The sequence below is a fragment of the Monodelphis domestica genome, chromosome 1, assembly GCF_027887165.1.
Source record: "Monodelphis domestica isolate mMonDom1 chromosome 1, mMonDom1.pri, whole genome shotgun sequence".
Taxonomy (NCBI): Eukaryota; Metazoa; Chordata; class Mammalia; order Didelphimorphia; family Didelphidae; genus Monodelphis; species Monodelphis domestica.
This window is the reverse complement of record NC_077227.1, coordinates 214,441,883-214,466,878: the sequence shown is the minus strand read 5'-3', so window position 1 is coordinate 214,466,878 and position 24,996 is coordinate 214,441,883. Positions and strand designations below refer to the sequence as shown.

The window sequence follows — 24,996 nt, the reverse complement described above, 5'->3', positions numbered from 1 at the left end:
CACATCATTCCATTCTTTCCCTCTCTACCTCTCCCCCAACAATAATGGAAATGCTTCTTCTAGCTGTCAGTTAGAAATCTTTGCCGCCCCTCTCCACGACCTAAAAAAAAGATCAAAAAGGCTAAAAACAGTTTGGAGTTTACCAACAAGGGATATTACCCATCTCTCAACAATTGTCGGGTGAGAACAAGTCCCAGCGATCCCCTTAATCCTCAGAATGACAAGTTTCCAACATAGCAAAACTGCCACATCCCATAACTTGGGGGGGGGGGGGGGGGGATCTTCCATACTGCGCGCCAAGATCAGAACTGGCTGGCCCAACTACAAGCCACGTGACTCAATCTGGCCTAGGCGAGGCGGGGCCAAGCTATCCACGTGTCCTCGGGAGCGCTCTCCGATTCTTTGCTTTCTGTTCTGTCTTGTGTCCCGCCCCCTCGACTTCCGGGGGCTTGGAGCCGGCCACGTCATTCTGCTGCTCCGGGCTCTAGGGCCGGGCGGTGAATGGTGGGAGTCAAGATGGCCGTCGCAGCTGCAGCTAGTATTCGAGAGAGGCAGACAGGTACCAGCTTCGTTCTCATTCCCCCTACCCTCCAGCCTAATTTTGCCTAACGCTATGGTCCGCTCATACGGAGCAGCATCTCAATTTGGTCTGCACTGCCCAGGCAGGAGCCTTGGGATCGCGAGGCCCCTCCCCTTGGAGCTAGAGTGGATGATGCGACCTGGGGTGGCGGGAGCTAGGTTCGGGCTGGGCTGCCCACATTCCCCTCCCCGGGACCTGCTTTTCCTGCCTCACTTCCACCCCCACCTCCCACTTTCATCCCCACCCCCGTGGTCTTAGCCTGCTGTCACTCCCCTTCTCCGCCTGTTGCCCGCCGCCGCCGAACCTGTTCTTTTCTCCGTCCTTCCGCAGCATCCCGAAGACCCGAGGAATCCACCCCTTTCCCTGTCACGGTCCCACAAATTCTTAGTTGGACAAATGTCCTTTGGAACACTTTTCCTGGGCTTTTGACCACGGGAATGTTTGGGTATGAACAGCTCCTCCTCGGCAACTTGCTGCGGTGGTAATGAAGAGACGAGGTGATATAGCTAATACTTAGGAACGAAAATTCAACAGAAGGGTCACTTCCATATGGGAAACGATGTTGTTCTTTCAGTTATTATTGAAAGTATTTGGTGCCAGGGTAATTCACATCTGTATTTCTTACATCTAGTGGTATTGGCAAAATATATATGTATTTATACATATATGAGTATTTTCAAAGGTTTTACTATTTCATTTCCTCCCCCTTACAGATTCAAATGAACATTTGGATAAATTTGGGTAATGCATATTATGCCTATAAAGGAATAAAATTTTGATTAGTCCTAGTTTATGCTTTGAAAATGTTTGTGGTATATAATGGGGTTGGTTTTTTTTGTTTTGTTTTGTTTTGTTTTTGCGTTCTTGGTTTTATTTTCTTACATTTTAAACTTGAGGTTTTCAGCTTTTTCTTTTTCTTTTGTATTGGAGTAATTGCCTGCAAGATTCAGTTATCAAAACAAGTCCACTAACAATGGAAAGCAATTGAAATGAACCTTTGGGAAGTTTCATACATTGAAATTTTCATTACAGATATTTCCACTTGTTTTTAAAATATGAATTTTAAGGAAATTGGGAGGAAAAAAAACTTAACATAAGGTTTCAGGAAATTTAATTGAAATTAATTTAATTGTCACTACACCAGGTCTGTTACTCATTAACTAGATGCTTAAGTCAATGTTTTATACTTTTCAATGCTACTAAAACATTCATTTTCTGAGTATTTGCATAATAAGGATTTTTTTATTCTGATGCATTTGGAGAATTTTCTTTATGAATAAGATAGAACTTGCATTCCAATTGAAGAATCAACATACTCTGTATATAGGTAGTAACCTAGGACATTTTAGGCAGAGGAAACTGTAGAAGCAAAGGAGCAGAATCTGAAAGGCTTATAGCACATGATCATTCTATATAGAGATCTGGTCCAATCATCTCCTCCCTCTTCCCTTGCTCCCTAATTTTTAATTGAGAATATGGAAGGCCAAGTGGGTGTACACTTGGCACTTTCATGCCTAGTAAGTAGCAAAATTAGGATTAGGTCATTATGTTCTTAGATTTCAAATCCAATGTGATATACTAGATAGTATGTTTGTTTTTAAATTGCTTTTTATTATGTACTTTATAATCCTTATTGTATAGTAAATAGGCCAGTCTAACTGGAGAACATTATTGTTATAGAGGGTTTTGTGGAAATAAACTTGAAAGGAAATTGTTCTTAATACAATTTAATATTTGTCCAATTTTAACAATTTCCAGCGTAACTCTCATTTTAAGTGATTCATGGATTAAGTCTCTTTACCAAAAAAAGTTGTAACTCTTTATAATTAGCTGGGTTTTTTTAAAAAAGAACTTTAACAAATAGAATTTTAGGATTTTTACTGTAGTAACATGCAGTATTTCATGTTGTATAATGATAGTTTCTCAAACCTTTACCTGCGAGAATTCAGTTTAAAAATATTTATTCAGTTTACAAATGTGTTGGTTGGAACTTAATGTATTTTCTATTAGAAATAGTGTTACATATGACCTTAGACTTCAAAACCATTCTTTGGACTGGCTTGTGATGTAATGGGAATGTCTTTGGAGTTAGGAGACAGCTAAGAATTCAGTTCATATCCTGCATCTGACATATAATAGCTGTGTGATTAAGAGTAAGTCACATGATCTTTATTTGTAAAATGAGGTCAAAGGTAATTAGGGAGATGATATCTATACTACCCACCTCACCAAGTTGAGAGTGTTTAACCCTGACCTTTTGAAGATTTCAAATGGTACCAGGCACCTGCCCCAATTTGCTCTTCATCTGTTTTTTCACCTAGTTTTCTAATAAAGTCAAATATATGTGTATTTGATAAGGATGAATCTTTGAGTACAGAAGGCATTGTAGTAAAATTAGTAGTCATATTCAGTTTTGTAGGTCTTTCCCCATTAGAACAGGACAAGATCTCTGGCACAGAAAATAAAATAGAGAAAGGCAAAGGAAATGGCAGTGATATTGGGGATCTTGCCTTTGAGACTTCCTGGAACTGGTAGAAGCAAGAGTGATCTTAGGATTTTAACCTCACTCTTCTAACAGACCCTTCTAGGTGGTTGCAGGATCATAGATTTGGAATTGTCAGGGGCTTAGAGCTTATTAAATTCAACTTTTTAATTTTACAGAGAGAAAATAGAGAATCAGAAATATTGATTCACTTGCCCATGTTCACACAAGCTAGTAAGTGTCTGGGGTCATATTTGAACACAGATCTTCCTGACTCCAGGTCCAGTGTTTTTATCCTATAACCCAGGACATATAAATTAGGAATAATTTAGGGATTTGTTAACTTAATTAGCTTTAAATAGTTTTAAAATATTACCATACCTGTTTGATTCTTTTAAAAAAGTATTAACGATGAGGGCAGCAGGGTGGCTCAGTGGATTGAGAGCCAGGCCTAGAGACGGGACATCCTAGGTTCAAATCTGGCCTCAGACACTTCCCAGCTGTGTGACCCTGGGCAAGTCACTTGACCCCCATTGCCTAGCCCTTACCACTCTCCTGCCTTGGAGCCAATACACAGTATTGAGTCCAAGACGGAAGGTAAGGGTTAAAAAAAAAAGTATTAATGTGATAATTTCTACTTAATAAGTTTTTCAAAAATCTACTCTTCACAGCTTAATAATGAGTTTTAAATAATATACTCTGGAGTGGGTTTCCTTAGCTGAAAGAGAAATGGGTAATTTATAATAGAAGTTCTCATCTCAAAGGGAACATAAGGGAGTCATAGTATCTTTTCTGAAGACAAAGCACAGTTGTAGATTGTTTTCTAATAACATCATCCTGATACTGACATTCAGCACCTTGTATAATTTGCCTTCATTCTACCTTTCCAGGCATATCTTTTCTCATATTTTGTTGTTTTTGAGTCATTTCAGTCATGCCTGATATTTTGTAACTTCATTTGGAATTTTTTGGCAAAGATACTGGAGTGGTTTGCCATTTCCTTCTCCATTTCATTTTACAAATGAGGAAACTGAGGCAAACATTTAAGTAACTTCCCCGGGGCCATACAATTGGTGTTAGAGGTAAACTCCGGAAGATGAGGCTTTCTGACTTTAAGCCCAGCACTCTTTCCTCTGTCACAGTAGCTGCCTCTTTTCTCTATATGGCCTGGCCTTGAATCAGTGAACCTCTCTGAGTTTCACCTCCCTCTTCTGTAAAATGAGGGGGTTGGAATCATTGACCTCTGAGATTCCTTCCCACCCTGAATCTATGATTATAGTTCTTCTGTTCTCTGTGGCTTATCTTTTATGGTCTTAAATTTTGGTGGGTAGGACTGTTCTTGAATACCCTCTGTCTGTACATTGTTTTATCCTTGTTTCTCTAGAACAAATCGGTGAGCTATTCCTCTATTTACTTGTCTAGTTGTAAGATTTTCTGGAGAACTCTGAGGATAATTTTGAGAAATCTATTCATAGAAACATAGATTGAGATTTGAAAGAGACCTTAGAAGTTATGCATACTTATTACCCTCATTCTTCAGATGAGAAAATTGAGGCTCAGAAATGAAAAGTGACTTGCCTAACATAGTACATGTAATAAATGGGAGAGCAGGGTTTGGAATCTAAGGTCTTCTTCTTCTGCAATCTAGTGCTTTTTCTACCATACCAAGTTGCCTCCCAGATCATTAGAACTACCTGATAAGAGAATTTCTGTTTTATCCCTTTTTTATGCGACACTTTTGTTATCTTACCTGGTCACAGTCTGCCCCTCCACTCCAACTTGGCCCTTACACTAGGAGATTTCAACATATGGTATACATGTTGATGTTCCATCAGATATTTTTATCTCTCTGTTCATCAGCTTCTTCATACTTCCATGACCCTTATATCTTTAGTCATACCCCTAGCCTGTCTTATCTTTGATCTCAGCCATCATTCTTTAATATTCTGCTTTTATGTTCAGTAATTTTTAAATGCCTCTAACCATAACCTTCTAACATTCCATCTCACCCTCTGCTTCCTTGCTCCCGAAACATTTTCTTTATCCCCACCATTCAATCCCTGCCCATTATTATTGCTGTGGTTTCTTTTTATTCTCATCTCATTTTTGAACCACTGGTTAACCAGTTCAACTTTATATTGTCCTACACTCTTGAGTCCTTTGGTCCCTTGACTTTTTGTTATTCATGCCTTGTCAAATCCCAGTCTTGGATTCCCTTCCATTTGTCTTCTCTGTTCCTGTTCAGGTGCTGCTCAATGGAGCTGGAGAAAGTCAGGAAACCTTGCTGACTGGAGATTGTGTAATTTGAAGTGAGCCCTGACTCTTCCTTAACTGATTTTCTATCCCCCCACAGTAACCAAATCTTACATATTCTCCTAAACCTTCCCTTCTCTCCTATCCCTGCTCTCAACCAAAAATCCCATCTTGTACTTCATTGAGGAAAGAGGCTGTCCTTGATAAGCTCCCTCTTTTCTACTCTCCATCTTGAAATCATTTGATATCATCCTCCCCTTAATTGTGAGTATACCCTAAAGATTTTCCCTGGCCTCCATCCTCAGTGCTGTTTTGGTGAACTCACCTTCTTTTCAATTATTATCTCTCTATTGAGGAATCTTAGATCTATAATTCTTTCTGTTCCCATTCTCTTAAATCCTTAAGTCCATATTACCAACTGCTGCGTCTTTTTAAGTACAGCTTGTAAAGGGTGAAAATTATGGTTGAGACTGAAAAAATCTAAATTTAAATGGTCACCAAGGGAAATCCCAAATAATAAAATACCCAAGTCAGCTGCCAAATTTTTATGGTGATTTAATTACAACAGGAGGAAGAAAATATTAGAGAGGGAGAGAGAAGGAAAGAGGGAGAGAAGGAAAGGAGTTTAACTCAGAACCACTCTGGCTCAGGCTAAGCCAAAGTGGGTGTTAAGGCCTTGGAGAGCCAAGGCAGGGAAAGGGGTCTGTCCTTATCACTCATGTGACCGATCTGAAGGAAAGCTGTCTGCGGGGCTCCTCCAAGCTCAAGCTCCAGTATCGAACTCAACTCTTGCCCTCTCACAGGAAGTCCTGAGAACTCCTGATGCTGTTCTCTACCTCACTTCCTGCGTCTCACATGTGCCAATGGTGGCTCAAGCTTGACTTAGGACTGCCTAGAGGTCTGTCCTTTTTTTGCACATGTCTGTTGAAGACCATTTTCTCAAATAATTAAATCTTGAGTTTGATGCAGCCCTTCCTAATCTTGTTACACTGAGTAGGGTGGAGAATGTGGGTTTCTAAGACCTGATTCTGTTATTCCAAGTAACTCTATTGTTATTGATTAGGAAATAGCTAAATCATATCTTCTAAAGAATGGTCTGAATAGGGTGGAATAATTTTGAAATTCACAAGCTAGACCTATCCAATCATTTTTATCAGCACCTCCAAGATTGAGTCTGAGAAGTACCAGGTCTCTTTGCCTTTAATTTTGCCAGTTTGGAAAGCCCTTTCCCAAGAAAATTGTGCTCAGCACTTCTGAGCTTTCTGAGAAATTCATGCTGGATTTACCAGGAAGTAATTAAATTGCCTCCTCTTTCTACCACCTGCTGCTCATATCCTGACTTTCCTAGAACTCTGGAGTCAGACTTGGTTGCCTCAGCTAATGGACTTCACATAGGAAAGACACCTTGTGGTATAAAGGGCTTTGGATTGGGAATCAAGAACCCTACCTTCCAATTCTTGTTTAGCCACTTACTGTGTAACTTTAGACTAACACACTTTTCACTCTCTGGGCCTTAGTTTTCTTTAAAATTAAGAGATTTGACTTCCCAAGTTTACTTCTAGCTATTTGCCGTTTCTGTAGTTGTAGTTTTTGTAATATTTAATTTTGAAGGTTTAATTTCATTTGATACCAATTGTAAGCTTTTGCTAAAGTTTAGAAGTGTGTTTTTAAAAAAATATATTTTCAGAGATGTTATTTTTGACCAATTGGTGTTGTGTACTTAATCAGCCTTGGGTAGTATTATAAATTTACAAGCCTTTCATATTGTCTGTGTACCTCAGATTCCTCAATTAATAAATACTCTGGGAATCAGGCAAAGCTGAATAGATTAGAGTGGACTGAATGAAGTTCCAGTTTCTGTTTATTGTGCGAATGAAGAGATGGAAACAGAAGTGGTGTTCTTCTTTTGTGTGCCCTTTCTAGTGACCAGGACCATTATCCAGCTAAGGGAAGGGCTATATTCTTAGTGTTTAAATACCTTGGTAACCTAAGCATATGAAAAGTATCTTTTGCTTGTTGCCTCTATTCTAGTTGATAGGAAATGGTCCAACGAATTGAGAAATGCATTATTAATTGTGGATGGTAGGTTCATAATAAACATTTGATGGAGAAATAGACAAAACCAAAACATTATTATAACATAAGTTTCATAGTCCTAATAATATAGGTTTATTCTTTGGTACCTGTATTATTACAGTGTTGTGCTTAGTACTTTTGTATGCTGTTAGCACCAGCTTCTATGGCAATGGCAGCCATGGGGTTGGAAGGTGAGGTAAGACTATTGGAGAGAAGAGCATTATGGAATTATAGGCAATAACTTTTCCAGTTCTTTTGTAATTGGTGTTTGTAAAATTTGCTCCTAATTAAGATGAGAGAGAAAGTAAAATCAAACCAAAAAACAAACACTAATGCTTGTTATTTTTTTGTAGTGGCTTTGAAACGTATGCTGAATTTTAATGTTCCTCATGTTAAAAACAACACTGGAGAGCCAGTATGGAAGGTAAGACTTGTATAATGGAGAGAATTTCTTTGTCTTCAAATATAGCATATGATGAATATATTTAATGTTGAGTCTTATTTTCAAGTTCAGTTTTAAAAAAAATTTAGTAACTCATTTTATTGAAACCCTATTTTCAATTTTAAAATAAATATTTTGAAAATTGGGCACTATTGTGTGTCTGTGTAATTCTTTTCTTTCCTTGTATCAAGTTTGATAACCTAGATGTTTTGAAATTTGGAGGATAAGAACATGGAGAGATTTTTGAAACTATTAGTCTATAAATTAGATTAAAAAGCTTTAACCTCTCTAAATAGAGTTCTAGCATTCAAGAAAACACCTTATTAACTTTTTCATGCTGTCTCATCACCTATTATTTGTTGAAGAAAAAGTTGAACTGGTTATGAAAAACATTTATTAAAACATAATCCTTTGGTGGGCCAAAGCTCTTATTTGTATTCCAAACTTTTCTAGTTGTTATGAATAATATTTAATAGCATTACTTCAGTTTTTGCAGCTATCTTTATTAAAATGGATCCAACCCATAAAATGATCCAACTTTTCATTTATTCACTGAAATTTCCATTAGGATCCTTTAACCATTTATTCCCATTTATTTTTCATCTGATATGATAATAGTATATGCTTTGCTCTTGTGGCTTCATTTCAGAATTATTTAATGAAAATCTTTACCTGTTTCCTTATGGTTTTTCTTTCTCTAAAACTGGATTTGGGGTTTGATTTTAAAATGAAAAGTAAAGGCATAGTTGGTTTTCTTGCTACTCTACAAATACTGTTCTTTTAAAAGAAAAAAAAATGTGTGTGTGTATATATATTCAGGAAGTCATTAAATCTTAGAACTGGGAGAGATCTTATATCCCTATTATTCAAGACCATAAAATGTTTTGACCCATTTATAGAAGTAGGTAAGAACATGTTATCTTTCCTGATATTGGTAAACTTCCTATTCAGACATAAGCCTTGTTTCTGTAGAATTCTGAAGATCTATTTGCTTGTCCTTGTTATTAAAAAAAAAATTTATATGATCCTGCCATGTATCTACAAATTTTTCTTTAGCTTAAAAAAAGTTGATGTTTTAGAATAGTAAGTATATTGCCATGTCTTAATTTGATATTGGTATAATTTTTAAATGAATTGCTGTATTGCATATTAAGTGAGAAATGTTAAATTTAGACATGCTTAAGAATTCAGTGTGATTGTCAAATTAAAATTTACTTTGTTATGTCTGAAAATTAAGTTCATTATTCGTCTTTCAATAGTAATACTGTTTTAAAGGAATTTTGGGGGGGGGTTTGTTTTGGGGGCAGGTGCTCATTTTTGACAGATTTGGCCAAGATATCATCTCTCCCCTGCTGTCTGTGAAGGAATTGAGAGACATGGGAATCACTTTGCATCTGTGAGTGTTAACACATTGAAAATAATTTTAAGTTACATGGAGAAATATTAAGCGTTTTCTTCTTGATGATTCTAATTCCTGGATGTTTTGATCTTTGGTAGGTGGAACTAGAAATATGATATAAGCATTTGTCATTGACTTTCTTAACTTTTTAAATTTAAGAGAGTTTCTCAGTATGAGAGGTTTGTTTGCTTTTCCTTTTTTGGGTCTACAAAGTTGTGCTTTTTCTTTTTGGGTCTACAAAGTTGTATTAGTTTAACTTTGTAAAATGTGTAATTACCATATATAGACAGTTATTATATTTCCATTTACCCAACTTCACAGTCCAGTTAACTTTTTTTTTAATTTAGAAAATATTCTGGAATTTAATACTTATTCTCACTCAGCATATGCATTCATGTTTCAAGACTTGTCAGTTCTACCTCTAACAACATCTCTCACATTGAATCTCCTCACTTTTGGTCTGAGCTAGTTCCTTTTCATTGTTCTCCTTGCCTCAAGTCTTTCCTGTCCCTAAACTCTCCTTCCCAAAGCTGTCAAATTTATAATACTAAAACATGTCTTTCCATGGAAGAGCCCTGTTCAGAAATCTTCATTGGTTCCCCTGTTGTTTCTCAGATATTTCATGGACTTCTGATACTGAAATTGAAAGCCCTTCCATATTCTAGCTTCTACCTCTCTTTCTAAACTTACTTTATAGGATTTTTTACAGACCTTTGTTCTGGCCAAAATGAACTAATAACTATTTCACATACTCTTTTCCTCTGCACATTCTCAGTCTCTTTTGCATGCCTATAATCCATTTCCTTCTCATCTCTCAAACAATAACAACAATGTTAGTATCCAACATTGATATAGTACTTTAAGGATTGCTAAGGGCTTTATAATTATTATTTCATTTGATCCTCACAACAACTCTAGAGGTAGGTGCTATTGCTATCACCATTTTGCAGATGAGAAAACTGAGGCAGATAGTGATTAAGTGACTTGCCTAGGGTCACACTAGTAAGTGTCTGAGGCTAGACTTGAACTCAGGTTTTCCTGACTCCAGGCCCTGTATTCTGTGTACCTGCAACCCTGTGATCCTTTTCTCATTCACATACCCCATCTAGTTTCCAGTGTTCTCTGCTGCTATATTTACAGTGTATTAGATGAGACATATTGTACATGGGTGGAATGTATGGTCCTTAGCCTAGGAAACTGTTTGGTCTTTGTCTCTGTATAACATGCCTTTTTCAAAGTAAGCATCTAATAAAGCTTTGCACAGTTATTGAATGATCAAACTTATTTTCTTAGCCTATTTGATAAATTTTCTGTGATCTAGCTTTGCTAGCTCAGGGTCAGTGAAAGGGAAAAATGTCAAGAAAAAGTGAATTACTAAATGATAGGGAAGAAATGAACAGAAGAACAGTTCTTAAATCAGGTAAATGTCATTGTAAGGTAAAGGAGAGCTGTCATTGAGCTATTTTATTTTCATAGTAATAATAACTAACTTTATATGCTGCTTTGTGTATATTTTGATTTGAGCTTCACTGCATATACTCTGAGGTGATTATGCCCAAAAAGGAAACTGAGATTCTGAAAGGTTAAGTGATCATACAACTGGACACCAAATCCATTATGCTATACCACCTTTGCATTTTCATATAAACTCTTGGTGAGAATTGCTATTTAGGGTCGCCTCATAGATGTGAGTTGTTGACAATAAAAGTAATTTATAAGTGATTAATTTTTATGTTTCTGATTTTTGCCAGGCTTTTGCACTCTGATCGGGACCCCATACCTGATGTCCCAGCAGTTTACTTTGTAATGCCAACAGAAGAAAATATTGACAGAATGTGCCAGGTAATGTAACTTTTCCTTATTATTGAGTATTGAATTTCATAGTAGATAAAGTGTTATTGATGGATTACTTTTTGAAAATCAAAACTGGGAAAATTTTATGGTTGACTTTTGTTTTTATGTCATATATATATACATATGTACATATATATATATATATATATATATATATATATATAGGGGTTCTCAGGGAGGAGGAGTATCTCTGGTATGGAGGGCTTTTCGTGCCCTCCTAGGGCAGCTCTCCAACCTCTGACCCTCACCTGACACCCAGCTCTCACTTGTGGCTCCTAGTGCTGCTAGCATGTGGCAGTGGACACACCCTGGGCAACGGCTTCGACAGGCCGGCTAAACCTTGTGAGGGTAGCCATCGGGTCGTCGACCCCTGGTGAACCAGGGCCTTGCTCACCCAGCATGTGAAGACTGCTTCGGCCGAACAGACTGAAGAAACCAATAAGAAGGTTCAATGGCTTAGAGGGCGACGCAGCAAAGTGCTGTGGAATGCTTAGGGCGTGTTGGAGCACAAAAGACAACTTAGCCATCCAATGCAGCTGAGGAAGTCTCCAGGTGTAACGACTTTTCATGCCAATGGACCCAGGCTTCCAATGCCGAGAGAGTGGGACTGTCTCTGTGCATCGACTTTTCCACTTAAGTCTCCTTCTTGCACAAGTGTTTTTGTGCACACTCATCTACATCACAGATGAAAGCACACAAAGACAATTATCATCCTCGATTACCGAGAGACTACTATATATATATATATATATATATATATATAGTATAAAGTGTGTGTGTGTATATATATATATTAGAAAGTATACACACACACACACACTTCCTTCTTTCACTATACAATGAGCCCTTCTCTTGTAAAAAGGATTTTAAAAGACAGCTCAGATAAACTAACCAACATATCAACCATGACTGGCTGCACTTACAATATGTTATGTTATAGTTTCCTACCTCTTCATAAGGACAGATTTTTTTTTTTATGGAAAATGTTATTGAAGAAGAATTTGTATTTTTAATAGACTATTTAAATAGAAAATGCAACCATATCTTGGAGAACACCCACAAATAGGGAATAGGAACTAAGGGAGGTGATGATTTTTCAAAAGAAGCTGAGAAAGATTGGCTAGATAGCTAGGAGAAGCAAGAATAAACAATGTCATAAACAGCCAGAGTGGAGAGAGTGTTCAGGAGAGAGAAGTGTTCTATATGTCCAGTGCTGCAGAGAAGTAAGATGGTCAAGTTCCTGAGAAAAGGATTGGATTTGACATTTAATCTGTTCATTGGCTTTGCATTGGTGTAAATAGGAAAAAAAAAAACAGAAAAACCCCACACTGAACAAAAACCTGAAACTGAGTTCTGTAATTATAATGACCAAGGGTATCCCTATTGAAGACATGAAAAAATGCACATTCCTCCTTCACTGGAGAAGTCAAGGACTATGGCCGGAGAATATTGCACTTACAGACAGCCTCAGTTGATGATACTGATTAATTTTGCTGAATTGCTTTTCCTCTTATTTTTCTTAGGATCAGTTACTATGTTTTTTTAATGCATTGCTTCTTTGCCTTTTGGAACTTTTTTTTGATAAATATATGTAATCTCAGCTATTTTTCTTCTGGATCTGTGATTTTCATTGATATAAAGAATTCTTAGTAAGAAAACTCCTTCCAGCCATACTGATTGTCAGCTGTTGTGTGACTAGAATCAGAGATGTCTGGGATCCTGAGAGATTAAATAACTGTCCAGGAACACATGAGCAGTTTTTATCCATGGCAGCCCTTAAACTAGGTTCTTCCTTCGTCTGAGGCCTCTAAGGTTGATTCTTGATCCATTAAATCATATCGCCTCTCTAATACCTCATTCTTAAAAATTATAATTTATACTACTAAATAATGATGATAGCCTTTGTGATTTTCTCCAGTGCCAAACTTATCCTTTAAAATTTTTTTCAAACATATACTGAATAATTTTGTTGTCTAAATTTAAAATAGATAAATAGCCTTATAAAATCTTATAAAATATATTTGTTGTGTTGACAGGATCTTCGAAATCAACTCTATGAATCTTATTATTTAAATTTTATTTCTGCTATTTCAAGAAGCAAACTGGAAGATATTGCAAATGCTGCCTTAGCAGCCAGTGCAGTCACACAAGTGGCAAAGGTAAGAACATTTTGTTTGGCTCTTGACATTCTTTATAAAAATTTAAACCAATTATTAAAAATTGGCTTAGAGTATTTTGAGGTTTACAAAGCAATTTATATACAGCATTCCCATTTGAACATTATAACCCTTTAGGGGTACCCTTCTCCTTTCTGTTCTTCTTTTTAGGAACATGGGATGGTTGCTCTCCCCTCCAGTCTTTTTCCTCAGATCCTTACTCAGACTTTTCAGCATTTGCAGCCAAGTGCAGTACAGCCTGTACCTCTTCCATGGAGCCTGCAGTTTGAGTGATAGCAAAGGGATATAAGATCAGAGTGAAAAAAGAGAGCTTAAAAAAATTTTTTTTGATAGGGTACAACTAGGTGGATCAGTGGATTGAGAACCAGGCCTACAGATAGGAGATCCTGGTTTCAGATCTGACCTCAGACACTTTCTAGCTGTATAATCCTAGACAAGTCACTTAACTCCCATTGTCTAACTCTTACGACTCTTCTGCCTTGAGTATTGATTCTGAGATGGAAAGTAAGGGTTTAAAAAAAAAAATCTATGAGACACAACTGGTAACTTATGGATAAGGGAAGAGTCCACAACTAAATAAGTAAAAGAGAATGTTACACAAGATAAAATGGACAATTTTGCTTATATAAAGTTGTTTTTCACAAATACATCTGATGTACTTAAAGTTAGTGCAGGAATAATGTATGATGTTTAACAGTTAATGACTGAACTGTTATCAACAAGGCAGGGATCCAGGACATTTCCAAGAAACTCATGATGAAAAAAGATATCCACTGCCAATGCAGATTGAAACATACTATTCTTTACTTTCTATGAATTTTTCTTTAGTGTAAGCAATATGTGTCTTGTTTCACAATATGACAAATAGGAGATATGTATTATAGATAATATATGTACAGCTTTAATTATATTACCCTGTCTTCTTGGAGTAGGGTGGGAGGGAAAGGGAAAAAAGAATGATAAAAAAGATTTTTGGATACAGTTAATGTGAGAATTTGTCTTTTCTGGATTAGCATATTTGTTATAATTATTTATAACAAATCATATATATTATATCATTGTTATGTTACATATGTAAAGATTAAATTAGTATCTAGTAATTAAAATATTATATTTTATGAGGTTTATTAAGGATTATTAGAAATCAAGGAATAAAATAAAAACCACATGCCCATGGCTGATTAGCCCATTCAAAATCCCCATGCTTAGCTTACTACTAACTTCCTACATCATTGCAATGGCAGAGAGGAGAAATTGTGATCTCACCTACATGGAGACTCAGATGAGATTATAGGGAATTCTGGAAAATACCAAGGACTTCTGGGGATTAAAATCTAGGGCTCAAAATCTCCATTTTTACATAACCTCCCTGTGATCCTATTGGGAAACCAGTTTCCCCTAAAGGATCATGGAAACATAGTCAACTTAAAGATTGCAATAATTTGTGGATAAAAAGAAAACAGAACAAAACCAATGATTACTAGGTGCATTGAGAAAAAGCCAGTTAGGGGGCAGTCCCCTTCGGCATGAGAGTATACATACAAAACAAATGCATTTAAACCCCACACAGTTCAAATCACCACATCCCAAAGTTCACTCTGGATCTTCTGGTGCAGCATGTTGTCTGTGGAGGGAGGCATCTTCATGGTGCCTTCTCCAAACAATTCACTTTCTGGATTTGGAGAGGTAGCATGTTTCTTAACCTAAAATTACTCTCAAAAGGAATTTAAACTTTTGCAATTTAAAATAATAATTTATACATACCCCCCTGAAGAGGGTGATTGAAAAACACAGGGATCATTTAGGGATGCATGGCTGAGTTAAGAGGCATATGAATCAATTGGCAAGAGAAATCAAAAACATAAAAAAAAAATCCAAATAAAATAGATAATTTCCGGATGAAATATAGACTATTAAAGTCCTATGTGTAAAAATTCTAAGTAAAGGAAAAATAAATCTATAATAGGTCCTTGAATCAGGGCCCAATTAAAATTATTTAAGCAATGATGCATTTACCCATCAGTAGTCAGGACTACAGAAAGTTGCCACATTATGAAATACGGAAAAGGGACTCGATTTTTAGGAGCCAGGTAGGAGCCAAATTTGCTTAGCTTATTACCACTATCTTCCTACATCATTGCAATGGCAGAGAGGAGAGCGTGGTAGGTGTTACTGCCAGTTAAATACCAATTGTGATCTCACCTACATGGAGACTCAGGTGAGATTAAAGGAATTCTGGGAAATATTAAGGACTTCTGGGGATTGAAATCTAGGGTTCAAATCTCCATTTTTACACATCATTATTGAAAAATAAAAATAAATGGTAACTAAAAAAATTGATGGGGAAACATGGGGAAAAGTCTTTGGAGCATATTTTCTTTAAAAAATATCTCAAATTCAAGATATGTAAAGAACTAATTAAAATGCATAAGACCTTATATATACGGTATTTAAAGGAAGAAATTCAAGCTATCAAAAGCCATATAAAATGTTTTAAATCACTAATAATTAGAGAAACACCTAATTTAGCTCAATTGAATACTAAGAGATCCAAGAAATAGGAGTAGGACCAAAGCAAAAAATATTAAAGTACTTCTTTTTGGAAACCCAAAATTGGAAACTTAATATGGTACCTACCTACAGGGAAATGAATGGCTAAACAAAATATGGTATACAAATCTAATAGAATATTTTTGTGTCTTAAGAAGTATCAGGATGAACCATTTCACAGGAAACTAGGCAGGCTTGTCTGAACTAATGTAAAGAGAGGTAAATAGAAGTGGGAAAACAATTTATACATTGATATTTTTGAGAAAAACAACTTTGAAAGACTTTAGAACTCTGATTAACATAATGATAAAACATGAGGCCAGAAGATTACACATGAAACATGCTGTTTACCTCCTGCTACAGAAATGATGAACTTAAACTAGAGAGCAAGGAATGGACCATATGTGTATTATTGATTAGTTTATAGGAAAAGAAAATCTGTAGTAATATTTGAATGGAAGAAAAAAATCAGAGTTAAAAGGCATTTTGATCACCTAACTGCAACGAAAATACTCACTAGAGAGGACAGTTGTAACCAGCAAAATGTGGTTTGCCAAGACTGTGAATTGCCAAAACTGTAAAGGTTTCGGCCAAACTGTAAAGATAATTTTTAGTGTCTTGATTTAAAATCTAAAATTAAGTGGTCACCATGGGAAAATTCCCAAATATGAAAATACCCAAGTCAGCTGAGTTTTATGTAGATTTTAATTAATACAAATGAAGGAATTAAGGGAAGGGGGGAGAGAGAGAGAGAGAAAATAGTAGCCTAGGCCTGAGCCTAAAGGAGAGAGTCTTCTTCAAGCAAGCTCCAAACCTCCAAACTCCAATTCCAACTAACTTCCAATCCAAAAAAAAAAACAAACTCCAAATTAATAAGTCCCTTCACAGTAGATGCATTGAACCCAGGACTGCCCATTCTTAATTCTCATCTTCTTTTGTTCTCACCTTCTCTGGTTAGATTAAATCTATTGAGTACTTCACACCTCTTTTGTTAAGCTTGCCTTTTGTAAGTTGCTTGACCTTTTAGTGATTAATTTAACATTTATAGGTAGTTAGCACCTTTTTGTATTAGATCTAAAAATAGACCACCTACCTTAAAGGTTCTAGCTTTACTATAAGATATGAGTTAGGGACTTTTCATTGTTCAATCAGGAGTTTGCAACATAATCTCCCCTAAGGCACTGTCTGAGTAGGGTGGAGTAATTTTAAAAGTTCTCAATACATTACTGATCAAGTACCTCCATTGTTAAAAATGGGCTTTATCAAATCTTCTGAAGTAGAGTGAGCAATTTTAAGATTCACACAGTGAAGACATTTCTTGCCAAATATCTTTTTTTAAGCAGGTTAATTATTGGGGAAACCCCAAGGCAATAGAACTTTGCTCAAATCTGTTTATTAAAACAGAGAACTTCCCAATAGAGAAGATTGCAATTAAAATGATAAAACTTAGATTTCTACAGTTTTTCTAGATTAGATTCTAGGGGATGTAATTTCTTTGAGAAAATGGAAAATGGAAGAGCCTTCATATACCATCTAACAGGATCCAGTACAGCCTTCTTTTATTCTAGACATTTTTCATTGATTTTACCTAATATTCCAAAATCCCAGTTTGTTAACATATGCTCATCATTAGTGACATTAATACTTTATACATCCTGGCTCTTTGTCATTCCTAAGAAAGACTATCTATCTTGGAATGTCTCAGTTCTTAAATCTTTGATGGAGGTATTTCATTTTGTTTTTTATTTTTTAATTAATTAATTTAGAATATTTTTCCATGGTTACATGACTCATGTTCTTCCCTCTTTCTGCAGTCAACAAGCAATTTCACAGGGTTATACATATATTATTGTTTAAAGCCTATTTCCATATTATTAATATTTACAAAAGAGTGATCATTTAAAGTCAAAATATCCGATCATAGGCCCATTGAATCATGTGATCAATCATGTTTTTCTTCTGCATTTCTGCTCCCACAGTTCTTTCTCTGGATATGGATAGCATTCTTTCTCATAAGTCCCTCTGGATTGTCCTGGATTGCTGCTAGTAGAAAAGTCAGTTACATTTGATTGTGTGACAGTGTATCAGTCTCTGTGTACAATGTTCTCCTGGTTTTGTTCCTTCCAGTTCACATAGAATTCCTCCAGTTCATCATTCCTTTCAGCACAATAATATTCCATCCCCATCAGATACCACAGTTTGTTCAGCCATTCCCCAATTGATGGACAGCCCCTCATTTTCCAATTCTTTGCCACTCCAAAGAGCACAGCTATAAATATTTTTGTACACATATTTTTCCCATTATCTCTTTGGGGTACAAATCTAGTAGTGGTATGGCTGGATCAGAGGGCAGGCATTCTTTTAAAACTCTTTGAGCATAGTTCCAAATTGCCTTCCTGAATAGCTGGATCAACTTACAACTCCACCAGCAATGCGTTAATGTCCCCATTTTGCCATAATCCCTTCAACATTTATTATTTTTCTTTACTGTCATATTGGCCAACCTGCTAGGTATGAGGTGGTACCTCAGAGTTGTTTTGATTTGCATTTCTCTTAATTATGAGAGATTTAGAAAACTTTTTCATGTGCTTATTGATAGTTTTTATTTCATCCTGTGAAAACTGCCTATTCATGTCTCTTGACCATTTTTTTTTTGTACAATTGACTTAGCTTCTTATGAATTTGAGAAATTAGCCAGAGGTTTTCCCAATTTGTTGCTTCCCTTATAATTTTAGTTACATAGGTTTTGTTTGTACAAAACCTTTTTAATTTAATGTGATCAAAGTTATTTATTTTACTTTTTGTAATATTCTTTATCTCTTACTTGGGCTTAAAAATTTTCCTTTCCCATAGATTTGACAGGTATACTATTCTATGTTCACTTAATCTACTTATAATTTCCTCTCTATATTTAAGTCATTTACCCATTCTGACTTTATTTTGGTATAGGGTATGAGATGTTGATCTAGTAAATATTATCTCTTGCATACTGGTTTCATATTTTCCCAGCAGTTTTTGTCAAAAAGTGGATTCTTGTCCCAAAAGCTGGGATCTTTTGGTTTATCATACACTATGTTGCTGAGGTCATTTACACCAAGACTATTCCATTGATCCACCCTTCTGTCTCTTAGCCAGTACCATATTGTTTTGATGACTACTGCTTTATAGTACAGTTTAAGATCTAGTACTTCTAAGCACACATCCTTCACTTTTTTTTTTCATTAGTTCCCTTGATATTCTTGATCTTTGTTCTTCCAAATGAACTTTGTAATAATTTTTTCTATTTCTATAAAAAAATTTATTGGTAGTTTGATAGGTATAGCATTGAATAAGTAAATTAAATTGAGGAAGATTGTCATTTTTATTATGTTAGCTTATCCTACCCATGAGCAATGACTGTTTTTCCAATTATTTAGATCTAGTTTTAATTGTGTGGATAGTGTTTTGTAGCTGTATGTTCAAATAGTTCTTGTATTTGTCTTGGCAAATAGATTCCTAAATATTTTATATTGTATAGGGTGATTTTAAATGGAATTTCTCTTTCTAAACTCTTGCTACTGAGTTGTGTTAGAAATATATAGAAATGTTTATGATTTATATGACTTTATTTTTGTATCTTGCAACTTTGCTAAAGTTGTTGATTATTTCCACTAGCTTTTTTTAGTTGATTTTCTAGGATTCTTTAAGTAGGCCATCATATATCATATGCAAAGAGTAATAATTTAGTCTCCTCATTACCTATTTTAATACTTTCAATTTCTTTTTCTTCTCTAATTGCTACTGCTACTATTTCTAGTATAATGTTAAATAATAGAGGTGATAATGGGCTACCTTGCTTGACTCCTGATCTTATTGGGAAGGCTTCTAATTTATCCCCATTGCAGATGATGCTTGCTGATGGTTTTAGATATATACTTTTTATTATTTTTAGGAGAGGCCTTGATGGAAGTATTTTAAATGTTTTTTGTTTCTGTGCTTTCAACCTCTCCACATATTGCTTAGAATATAGGCAAAATCTTAGGTTCCTAATGTAGTGGATAGAGTACTTGACCTGGAGGTAGGAAGACTTGAATTCATATTTTGCCACAGACACTTAACTTTGCTTTATTTAACACTTTGCTTTACTGGGTAGTCACTTTTCATTAAACATCTCTTTCCTTAAAGCACCTACTTCACGGGGTTGTCATGAAGTTCAAATGAGAGGAGCACTGCTAGCTATTTTCTTAGCATAAATTATTTTCTTATAGGAATTAAATTTTATTCAATAGTACTTGAAATAAATGAACCATTTGAATATTGAAATATTGTTGTATGGTTTTAATTTGTTCTTATTAGGGTTTTTACCTCAGTTAATCATTTAAGTCATATCCTGTCTTATTTCCACTTAAGTTATAATTAATTTTATCTTATCCATCCTATTAATCCCACATATAAGATTTTTAAAAACTTTATTAAGATTATAAATAGCAGAGGATGAAATGTTATAAAAAGTTCAAAGTTTAATAATGCTATGGTATTCTGAAAGTTATATTTACTTTTGGAAATTGGAATTCTGCTTGGCAATTTTTTTCCATTTTTAGAGCAATATATTAAACTTTACTTCTTAGTGTTCATATTATTTATATGTGTTTCTGTAGAGCCAGATGTTGCTTTCTCAGCCACAAATAAGACTGACTTATTAAATTTTTTACAAGCACAATTCCAAAAATTGAATTATTTTTCTCCACATTCTCCACATTGAATACTTGGGAAAGACATTTTATTACAAAATAAAACTTTGTAATTATTTAAAAAATTAGTACTTAGCAAGTATTTGATGACTGAATTGGGGTGCGGGAGTATGTTTACTGTGCCATAAATTCATATTTTAATTAATATTTTTGGAAAAGTTACAAAAAATCCAACCATATGGTGTAGGATTATACATGTTATCCCCATGGTTGGGGAGACATTCAGATTGCTTTTTACATAATTCATTTGCAAAATAGAATTAGAGAATTACAAGACTTGTGAATTTTAATGAAGGGGGGTCCTCTAGACTATGCACTCCATAAGATAAAGCCAGGTGACTCAGTCTACTTCAAAAACTTTAGCAAAACATCTGCAACACAACCATTATGGGTTGGGCCTTTCAAAGTTATCCTTAAGACACCTTCAGCTATTTATGTATTAGAAAAACAATTATGGTTCCGTTGCTTACATGTTAAAAAAAATTCCATAAGAAGAAGAGGAGATAACTGAGAGAATTTCAACAGACAAGATGTCTTCAGTCAGAAAGATACGAAAGAGGGAGATCATTTCAGAAGAAGAGGATTCAGGAGAGAAAGATGAAGACAAAGAGAAGAAAGCAAAGCAGTATCATAGAGACAGAACAACAGACTGGAAGGTAACATGGTAACAAAGACTTTACACAGGAATCCAACACACAAGAGGAAGGAAGGCAAACTGATAATGGACATAAATTGTAAGAATTTTGTGCCCTTGTAACACTGCACATTTTCACTTTAGTTACAAACAACACTACATATTACAGCACTGTGGGATCACAAAGAAGACAGTCAGAAGATAGGAGCAGCAGGGGTGATTATGAACATCTGGTAAATATTTCTTTACATGCAACACGCACATTTAGGACACATGTATCACAAACTGTTGCAAGGTCATAATCAGGTGATGGTATTCATAGCAATAAATGGATATAAATAAATCGCCTTGGAATGAAACTGTAATAACTATAAGGATTGTACACATTAGATTCATCAGGTCTTACCTCATTTTTTTTTGTTATGTTCCAATGAGGTAACATCAGAGAACACAAAAATGTATTTTAAAAGGAAAATCTTCATGATTTTTTTTTTACCCCTTACCTTCTGTTCTGGAATCCATACAGTGTATTGGTTCCAAGGCAGAAGAGTGTTAAGGGCTAGGCAGTGGGGGTTGTGACTTGCCCAGGGTCACGGAGCTGGGAAGTGTCTGAGGCCATATTTGAACTTAGGACCTTTTTCTCAATCCACTGAGCCTCTTTATGATTTTTGATAGTTTCCAAGAGAAGGAAGTTTATTTTCCTAATACATGCATGATATAAATAGTTTGTAAATGCATATTGTACATACTTTGTAATATATTTTGTACATAATAGAGAGGAGGTGAGTTTGTAAATATTGTAAAATTTTGTACGAATCTGTGAATATTTGTAGATATGTACAAAAATATATTGTCCCCATGTGTGAATATGTACAGATTTTTGTATATTTGTGTTTAAAGTGTTGCAAGAGTTAAATTTCTTAGAATAGTAGATGCAATTTTTCAGTTTTCTGTAGACAGTTTTTTGTTTCCTGTATTAGAATAGGATATGGTTTTAGCATAGGAAAAGTTTTGTTTTGAATTGTTCAAATAGGATTTTTAAGATTCAGTTTGCATAAGTTTTTACATAGCTAGATAAACTTTTTTTGTAAAAGCATAACTTTATATCTTTTCAAAATTCACTAGATTTTTGTAAGATTATTGTTTTAGATAGGTTTGTTTTATAGATTAGCATTAGAATGCAAGTTTGTTCTTTGTAATTGTTTTTAGAAAAGTTTGCATTTTGCATTTCATTATTGTATTTTTGCAAAGATTTGTATTTTTGCATTTCTATATTTTTCATGTTTTCAGTTTGCATGTTTGCAAGTGATTTTACTTGTGTTCTGTTTGATTTTTCTGTTTATTGTCGTCTTTTATATATATATATATATATATATATATCCCTAGAGTAGGTTAGCATAGATAGCAATGTAGTAAGAATAGGATAAGCTAAGTTTAATGTAAGGAATTCTGTTTGTTATTTTTTGATAGAATAGGATAATAGTATAGGGAAATTCCATATTTAGCTGTGAGCAATAGTCAGGAGTGCTTTTAACAAAGCATCTTTAACTTTGCTCAGAGGGAGGATTATAGGAATCAAATAAAAAATAGATTTTGATAACATAAGGAATTTTGGAAAGGTGACTCTGAAACTGCAGAGTGACTGAGGCAAGAGAGAGTTCTGTTCCTGAGCTTGGAACTTTGAAAAGAGGAGAGCAAGTTGGTCTCTAGCTTCAGAGGAAACAGACAAACTGAGATCTGACTCTGGATCAAGCTTTGCTACTGATAGGAAAGAGAGAAATCTCTGAGATCATCTTGAAGGGCTTTCACTTTCCTTACTGTGGAATTACAGGGAGGAGAAGAACTTGACAGATCTACTGTTTGTGAGAGGAGAAAGACCCAAAGTCTTCTTGCCTGAGCTCTAAGAGCCATGTCAGAGCTACACTGTGGTCAATTAGCCTCTGAGACATTGGGCTAACTGACTGTTTTGTTTACTTCAAGACACTTTTTACTATAAATAATTTATTCTCTTATATAAGGATTTAGTTAGATTTAGTCAGATAGCATTTTATGGGGTGTTTTTAGGTAGGGGTAAAGAATTCAGTGTAGCATCAAGACCTGCAGACTTTGCCTTGCAGCAAACGTAGAAGACTGGTTGGATGAGGTTTCCTTGTTTATAATCCTTATACTCATATCTTTCAAAATAGAAATAAATGTGTTTTTATAGAGAAAATAATTTCTAAGACAGTTTGTGTGCACTGAGCCCAGTGGTGGAGGTCCACAGATTAAACCTCCTTTTAAGGTGAACAACTGAGGTATTTTGCAGTTATCAAGCAAAGTATCCCATAGTATATCACCTTACTACTTCATTTATACACATTATTTCAGTATGAAGCACTTGAATTGTCATTCTTGTCATTCTTCCTTTTCTGTTAATACTTTAACTTCCTATTATCTAGAACACTTCTAGTTTTTATAGACTTATGCTTTTATTTTTCTTTTTTGTTAAAAATTATGCTATTCTTTTTATTTTTAAAAAATGAGCCTCAAATTATCACCCCATCTCTTCTTAATATTTTTTAAAAGAAGAAGGTAAATGATAGCTAAAAAATTTATCTTAATTCATTTCATTTTCCAGTTTGTATTTTTTAGTGGCAAGGATTTATCCTTAATTTATGTTGTAGAGCAATTTTTATTTTTAAAGTTCTAAGGTAATGTTTTAAAAACACAATTTAATATTTAAGTGTAAGTACCTTAGGATGGAATATCCTTGTTTGCTGTTTTAGGTAAAATTTATATATATATTTATTATCCAAATTTTATTATTCTTACAAAATTAAGTAATAGATTAGCTAGCATGTGATTATTAGTCCTAGGAATTTCTTTTTTTTTTTTAGCACCAATAGATTTTATCAAGCTATATTTACCATGACTAGAAACAAGTTTAATAATTCCTCACAGATATTCTCCTTTCCCCCCCCTAGGTTTTTGATCAATATCTCAATTTCATTACTTTGGAAGATGATATGTTTGTACTATGCAATCAAAATAAGGAGCTTGTCTCTTATCGTGGTATGTAAAAGAAAGTTTATAGTGTAAATAACATTATATATCTTGGTATGTAAAATTTAACAAGTTTAAAGGTTTTCTTTCTGATTTACTGTATTAGTAATAAAATTGAGAGAATGTTTGGTACTTTAAAAGTAGAATTGTTCCTAGATTTTTGGATACAAAATCATTAGTAGAACCAGTGTATACTTGTATGCCTGTCAGCAGGTGTATGAATATTAAGATGAAAAAGCATTTATTTAGTACATCTATACCTTTAGATTTTGTGGAGTTTTAAAAACACAAATTTCTTTAAAATAGGCTTAGTTAATAGATTTTAATTGACTTCTAGAACTGAGAAATAAGATTATGCTCATTCTTTTTAAAAATACAATTATAAATTTCAATATAAAGTCTTCAATTTTAAGGTACATGTATGTAATAGCAAGGCTTAGTTCACTAATTCATAGTTTTAATTAGCCCCTACTTTGGGGCTAGAACTAACTTAGACCTAGTTTTTAGTTTAATTGGACCATCAATATTTTCACTGTCACATGTGGTGCAAAATGAAATAAAATAACTGAAAAGTTAGCAATTTGTCTCTTCTCCATTCCCCAACCCCAAGTAATGATTTCACTGTAAGGAGCTCCCAATGAGAGACTTTATTTTTGAAGACAAGCCTTTCCCTGCAATTAGTATTGTTAGTCTTAAGAATTGCCTGTTAGCACTAAGAGATTAAGTGACTTATATAGTCACATAGACAGCATTTCTCAGAGGTAGAATTTGAAACTA

General features: G+C 34.7%; 1 protein-coding gene across 4 annotated transcripts in view; it reads left to right on the top strand.

Moving 5' to 3' along the window:
- The first annotated feature begins 407 nt into the window (after positions 1-407).
- Positions 408-24,996, top strand: part of SCFD1 (sec1 family domain containing 1) — a 178,648-nt gene continuing 154,059 nt past the window's right edge. For 2 of the 4 annotated variants that reach the window (XM_056810436.1, XM_056810435.1), the window contains exons 1-6: positions 408-559; positions 7,745-7,815; positions 9,141-9,229; positions 10,984-11,074; positions 13,123-13,245; positions 24,141-24,228. In XM_056810436.1, the coding sequence (XP_056666414.1) occupies positions 502-559; positions 7,745-7,815; positions 9,141-9,229; positions 10,984-11,074; positions 13,123-13,245; positions 24,141-24,228 (520 nt within the window). In that variant the 5' untranslated portion in view covers positions 408-501. Of the gene's footprint in view, positions 560-821; positions 1,078-7,744; positions 7,816-9,140; positions 9,230-10,983; positions 11,075-13,122; positions 13,246-24,140; positions 24,229-24,996 lie in introns of those variants that run through there. The other 2 variants (XM_056810439.1, XM_056810438.1) reach the window with 1 other exon arrangement.